The following is a 7,155-nucleotide window of genomic DNA, read 5'->3' as shown; positions in this document are numbered from 1 at the left end:
TATATATAGTGTAACGTAATTCTAGCTTTTGAGTAATAATTGTAACATATTGCTCTCATATTTTCAAAATTAAAAGTTGCTTTTCTTTAGTGTGCACCAGCCTGCCATCTGTGGGCTGGTAAAGAAGGTATTTAGGTTCAGTTATTAATTCCTGCCCCTTTTCTGTTTTCCATGTTATGTTAATGGTGAGTTGGACTTCCACGTGACTGGAATGGGAGTCAAGGTGGAGGGTAAATAATTTTGATTAAGAGGAGTCCACATATTGTGCTAAAGAACGCTAGTGCTCATCAGCGGTCTGATAACCGTAATCCAGGATCAATACTTCAGCAGCAGCAGCAGCAATTGGTGCTATTTGGACGACCATAGTTCGCTAGCGTTTGGCCCGGGGAGGCCTGAAAAACAGGTATGGTTTGGTGTCTCTGCTTATCCCTTAGTGAAGAGGGTTGTGTTGTGCTGGGAGTTATGTATCCCTTGGTTTAGGAGGACGGTTTTGTGCTGATGAGCAACTCCAAGGATCGGCAATAGATCGATAGCGTTCTGGACCCTGTGAGGTCTCGTGACAGGTACTGTTAAGGCTTGTCAGAGCATTCCTTGGGCTTTTTTTTATGTATCCAGTCGACTCTAAAATTATCACTTCATGAGTACCATCGGAGGACGAAATTTCGTTAATATAATGTGTGTTTTTTTATATATATTTGTGTGTATTTCTCGGTCACGAAAGGTGTTTAGGTAGGTAGGGAATATATGTACTTAACTAGGCTCTAAACTTTCTTATTACTTTTTCTATATTGACAAGTTATTTTGAGATGACGAAAGTGGGTGATAGTATATGAATCTTTTGTGCCTCTATACCTCTTACTAGTACTCTTCTCTCTTCCAAATGTTTTCAGTGTGGTATGTTTTCCGTTTGTGTCCTGAAAGTTCTCTTTATTATTTATATAACTGAGTAAATGAAATTAGAGTGTTTTCCAAGTAATTTTCTATTTTGTTTACATGAGCAGCTTTGCCGAGTGTTTGTTTAAATATATATATATATATTGTATAATAAATTATCATTGACGTCTCCAAGGTTCTTTTTACCCTCTTTTGTTTACGATTGTTCTCGATTATTTTCTTGTTTACCAATCTGATGTTTTGGGTGTACTTCAGTAACCTGGTAAAAATAAAGCCGTAAGGCAGTTTACTTGCGGCCACCTTAAATTGAGCAACAAGGCCTAATTGCCATTTGAAGGTCGGCCCGCCGGTAACACTGGCGACCTTGCCAGGATGAGTAAAAACATTCCGTAGAACTGGTTAATAGTGGTTTTCCAGTTCGGCATCAGAGTAAATAAGAAAAGGATCGAGACATAAACAAAAGGGTAATTCTACACTTATTCTTTGCTTTTCTTTTCTTCATATTTTTAAGACAAGAGACTATGTCGGACAAAGGTGAAGATCCGGTAGGAGCGGTGGGTTTTTGAGGTAGCAGAATTTTTAGGTAATGTTGATTGGGAAGAAGAAATAGGGGATTTAAGGAAGGTTGAGTTGCAGGAAATTGCAAATTTCATAAATATCTCTGTAGCACCAGGAACAAAGAAAGGGACTCTGTTAGTACAGTTAGTGACTGCCATTAAGAAATGGAAAGAAGAAACTACAAGTAGTGTTGATAGGACCGAATATATTTCGGTACAGGATAGGTTAGAATTGGAAAGATTGCAAATAGAGAAAATGAAACTACAGATAGCCACGAGGGAAGAGGAAAGAATTCATGAAAAAGTAATGTTACAAGCAAAATTTAATCAGGAACAACTAAGAATAGAACGGGAAAGAGAACAGGAACAATTAAGATTACAAAGGGAAAGAGAACAGGAAAAGCATGAATTACAAGTACTCCACCTAAGGCAAGTTCCTGCCGAAAACAAATTTAACATAGGGAATGCTATTAAATTAATGCCGGTCTTTAAGGAAACAGAAGCCTTAGAGTTTTTCACTGTGTTCGAAAAACTAGCAAATAGACTAGAATGGCCAGAAAACATGTGGACTACGCTGGTACAATGTAGGTTAATGGGTAAAGCACAGAAAATATATGCTGCCCTGAATGAAGAAATGAGTGCTGACTATTCCCAAGTGAAAAATTTGATTTTAAAAGCGTACGAGCTGGTACCTGAAGCCTACCGTCAGAAATTTCGAAATATGAAGAAGGGATGGGAGGAGACTTTCGTGGAATTTGCACGGAGGAAAAGAGTGGCTTTTCAGGAATGGTTGAAAGCCAAAGGTGTGGAAGATTTTGATGCTTTAAAAGAATTGATACTCATTGAAGAATTTAAAAATAATATTAATTTTGATCTGAAAACTCATTTAGAGGATCTTAAGTTGGATCTTTTGGATACTTTGGCTGTAGCAGCTGATGAGTTTTTCCTTTCCCACAAGGGGAACTATCGGTTCAGTGATAAGGCAAAGTGGGGCACAAAAAGGAATCCAAGTGGAAAAGGTGCAAGTCAGTCACCTGGAAAGAGGACAAAGGAATCACCGGATAGAGGTGAAAAGCCAGGGTCACCAAAGAAAGGTGGAAAACTGGTGTGCTGGCATTGTGGGCAACCAGGTCACATAAAAGAGAAGTGCCGGTTGTGGTTGGATAAAGCAAAGCCAGTGGGTCTGTTGGGTCGGGATTCGACTGCAACAGATGAGTGTTTCAAAAAGTATGTCTCTGAAGGTGTAGTGAGCATCAAAGGCCAGAATAGGTCAGAGAGACGGGTAAAGCTTTTAAGGGACACGGGAGCGGCGCAATCCATAATTTTGCGTTCAGTATTGCCGGAAGGACTGAGCCAGGGACAGGAGAAATTTGTGTTACTAGGGGGATTCCCGAGAACAGTAACGGCATGCCCCTTGGTAGAGTTAGTGTTAAACTCTAAATGGGTAAAAGGACCCATGAGTCTGGCAATTGTGGATGAATTACCCATAAAGGGAGTGGACGTGATAGTGGCCAACGACTGTGAGATGCGGACTCCAGGTAATTGTCCTCTGGTGCAAGGTAAGTCGGTAAAGACTGAAAAGCCTGTTTTCGTGGTCACGCGTTCGGGAGCCCAAGGCAAGTCCAGGGAGATGGACTGTATGGGGCTCGATAAATTATTTGAGAAAAATGGTTCTGAGGTAAGTGTAACTGGAAATCCCATGTTGTCTTCCGTGAAGGACGAGAATGGTAAATGGGCAATTGATACATTTGCGGCGACTCAGAAGGCGGAGTCTGAGAAGGAGAGGAGTAAGCAAGTCAGTCAGGATAATAGTCGTCCTCATTTAGAATGGAAGGACGGAGTGTTGAAAAGGATAAGTCGAGCAAAACTAGCACCTGCAGATGCATGGGAGGTGAGAGAACAGATTGTGGTACCAGTAAACTACAGACGTAAGTTATTAGAGCTAGCTCATGACAACCTTCTGTCTGGTCATCTAGGTATAAATAAAACTTTTAAAAAACTTTCAGATTTGTTTTTCTGGCCTTCTCTTAGAAGAGACGTAAAGAAGTTTGTGAAGACCTGCAAAGTCTGCCAGACAACGGGGAAGCCGAATCAGAAAATCCCGAAAGCACCACTGCAGCCAATTCCAGCCATTGGAGATCCCTTTGAAGAGGTAATAATTGATATAGTTGGCCCTTTGCCAAGGACCAGCAGTGGGAATCAATATATTTTGACACTGATGGATAGGACCACACGGTATCCTGAGGCAATTCCTTTAAGGAGTATACATGCTGGGAGGGTTCTTAAATCTTTGCTGGGGTTCTTTTCGAAATTTGGTTTACCCAGGGTAATTCAGTCTGATTGTGGGAGTAATTTCAAAAGTAAAGTATTTAAGCAGGGTTTGGAAGAATTAGGCATAAAGCATGTAACTTCTTCGCCTTATCACCCACAGAGCCAAGGACAACTGGAAAGATTTCACCAAACATTGAAATCAATGCTTAGTAAGTATGTGCAGCAGGAACCCAAGAATTGGGACCAGGTAATTCCTTATCTGTTATTTGCTTTCAGATCTATTCCTAGTGATGTAATGGGGTTTTCTCCATTTGAACTAACTTTTGGTCATAAAGTAAGGGGACCTTTAGAAGTAGTGAAGGATCACTGGGAGGGAGTAAAACCTCGGGTAAATTTGCTGGACTTTTTAAGGGATTCAAGGGAAAAGTTGATCAATTCTTGGGATTTTGCTTTAAAAACTTTGGAGGTGAGTCAAAGAAAAATGAAAGAGCGTTATGATATGAAAACCAAATTGCGAAATTTTCAGGTTGGCGAAGAGGTGTTGGTGTTGCTTCCAATTCCAGGCAATCCATTTAAAGCCAAATTCTCGGGGCCCTGGAAGATCTTAAAGAAGGTGAATGACCTAAACTATGTTGTTGAAACCCCTGACAGGAGGAAGAAGACTCAAGTATGCCATGTTAATATGCTAAAAGCCTACCAGGGCAGGGAAACCATCCGACCAGTTCTGTCTTTAGCCAAGGTGGAGGAGAAAGAAGAATTTGGGGAAACTTCCAGTATGAGTTTGCTGGGAAATTCCGTAGCTTTGGGAAATCTACCCGGGATGTTGGATCATTTAAGTGCCACCCAATCCAAGGAGGTAATGAACTTGATAACCAAGTTCGCAGTTTTATTTCAGGACGTTCCAGGACTAACCAGTCTACTTATGCATGATGTAGAGGTGGGAGATGCTCGTCCCATTAAACAACATCCATATAGAGTGAATCCATCCAAAAGGGACATCATTAAGCAAGAGGTAGAATACATGCTACGTCATGATCTAATTCAAAGGAGTTTCGGCCCGTGGAGTTCTCCAGTAGTGCTAGTCAAAAAGGAAGGGGGAGGACAAAGAATGTGCTTCGACTATCGTAAGGTAAATGCAGTTACTGAGTCTGATTGTTTTCCTCTGCCCAGGGTGGAAGATTGCATAAATGATGTCGGCGCTGCCAAGTACATAAGTAAGTTTGATCTTTTAAAGGGTTATTGGCAAGTTCCATTAACAGAAAGGGCTAAAGAAATATCAGCTTTTGTTACGTCGGAAGGTTTGTATTCATGCAATGTCATGCCTTTTGGTATGAAAAATGCCTCTGCCACTTTTCAGAGGTTGATGAATCAAGTGATTGATAAGTTAGAGGGGGTAGTTGTCTACATAGATGACCTTGTAGTTTACAGTAATAGTTGGGAGTCTCATTTGAAAAACATGGAATGTTTGTTCGAGAGGCTGCGTGCAGCTGGTCTGGTGATTAATTTAAACAAGTGTGATTTTGCAAAAGCCAAAATAATCTATTTAGGTCATGAGGTGGGACATGGCAAAATTCTCCCAAAATCAGTAAATATTCAGTCAATCCTTGATTTTCAGGTACCAGAGAATCGAAGAGGTATTCGCCTATTTTTGGGGATGGTGGGCTATTATAGGCGGTTTGTATTGAACTTTGCAGATGTGGCTAATCCACTGACCAACTTGCTTAAGAAAGGTCAGCGTTTCTGCTGGACTGCAGAATGTCAGGATGCTTTTGATAAGTTGAAGTCAACCATGATTAATACTCCAATACTTAAAACTCCGAATTTTAAGGAACCCTTTTGCTTGGCTGTGGATGCTAGCGACGTGGGTGTTGGAGCGGTATTATCACAAGGTTGTGATGGTGAAGAGTATCCGGTGGCGTATTTTTCAAAGAAACTGTCTTCAGCTCAGCAAAAATATTCAACGGTTGAAAAGGAGACTTTAGGACTCATTTTATCTTTGGAGCACTTTGAGGTTTACCTAAGTGGTAGCACAGGACCTATTGTGGTAAGAACGGATCATAATCCGCTGGTCTTCTTGAATTTCTTTAAAAATAAGAATAACCGTCTCCTTAGGTGGAGCCTTCGTCTCCAGGAGTGGGATCTACTAATTCAGCATATCGCTGGAAGAGAGAATATCATCCCTGATGCCCTGTCAAGATAACAGGCTCTCTGTTACAGGTCTTTTATTGTTTTTGTAATTTACAGTAAGGAGAAAAGGCCTTTTGTTAATACAAAAACGGGAGTTATTTGTATGTTTATTAAATATTATTTCTTTGCTTTAATGCATTTTTTTTTTCTTCTCAGGATTGGGGTTTATGATCTTGTAAACCTTCTGGTTAAATATGAAGAAGCCATAAAGGTGAAAGCGCCGAGGAAAGGTTTTGTACCAAGGAAAGACTTTGGACAGAATCTTGTGTAAACATGGGTACAGCTCTAGACTGGGCTGCACCCCTGTGGGTTTTCAGCATGCGCCAGGGGGATGGTCTCCTGGTAACAAATAACAAACCATCCCTTGGCTGATGTTTATGTTAAGTTTAAGTTAGGTTTAGCATTTGGGTACCTTTATTTTAGGGTATTTTTGTCAGTTTGGTGCTGGGAAAATTTCTTTTTGATAATTTTTGATAAATATGTTTAGGTTTAGATAGTTGGTTAGGAAAGGGAGAAGATGGGGTCCGGGAAATGACTGATGACATTTGTTTAATCTTCTTCCTTTGCAGGACTTACAATTTTTTATTCTCTAAACTCTATTGAACCTAGTTATTGAGAGCTTTGCTTTGTGCCCCCTGTCAAGTTGTTTGATTGCTTCACTATTTTTATGTAAATTTTTTCTTGCGTAAAAATTTCTTGGTAGGGTGGGGCTGTAACGTAATTCTAGCTTTTGAGTAATAATTGTAACATATTGCTCTCATATTTTCAAAATTAAAAGTTGCTTTTCTTTAGTGTGCACCAGCCTGCCATCTGTGGGCTGGTAAAGAAGGTATTTAGGTTCAGTTATTAATTCCTGCCCCTTTTCTGTTTTCCATGTTATGTTAATGGTGAGTTGGACTTCCACGTGACTGGAATGGGAGTCAAGGTGGAGGGTAAATAATTTTGATTAAGAGGAGTCCACATATTGTGCTAAAGAACGCTAGTGCTCATCAGCGGTCTGATAACCGTAATCCAGGATCAATACTTCAGCAGCAGCAGCAGCAGCAGCAGCAGCAATTGGTGCTATTTGGACGACCATAGTTCGCTAGCGTTTGGCCCGGGGAGGCCTGAAAAACAGGTATGGTTTGGTGTCTCTGCTTATCCCTTAGTGAAGAGGGTTGTGTTGTGCTGGGAGTTATGTATCCCTTGGTTTAGGAGGACGGTTTTGTGCTGATGAGCAACTCCAAGGATCGGCAATAGATCGATA

General features: G+C 40.6%; 1 protein-coding gene across 1 annotated transcript in view; it reads left to right on the top strand.

Moving 5' to 3' along the window:
- The first annotated feature begins 597 nt into the window (after nt 1–597).
- The window catches only part of LOC137655736 (uncharacterized), a 7,087-nt gene continuing 529 nt past the window's right edge, over nt 598–7,155 (top strand). Inside the window, exons 1-2 of the mRNA XM_068389782.1 lie at nt 598–3,969; nt 4,249–7,155. The exon at nt 4,249–7,155 is cut by the window's right edge and continues 529 nt beyond it. Coding sequence (XP_068245883.1) covers nt 1,708–3,969; nt 4,249–5,922 — 3,936 coding nt within the window. The 5' untranslated portion in view covers nt 598–1,707 and the 3' untranslated portion in view covers nt 5,923–7,155. The remainder of the gene's footprint in view (nt 3,970–4,248) is intronic.

Source organism: Palaemon carinicauda, chromosome 16 (genome assembly GCF_036898095.1).
Source record: "Palaemon carinicauda isolate YSFRI2023 chromosome 16, ASM3689809v2, whole genome shotgun sequence".
Lineage (NCBI taxonomy): Eukaryota > Metazoa > Arthropoda > Malacostraca > Decapoda > Palaemonidae > Palaemon > Palaemon carinicauda.
This window is presented reverse-complemented; position numbering and strand designations above follow the sequence as displayed.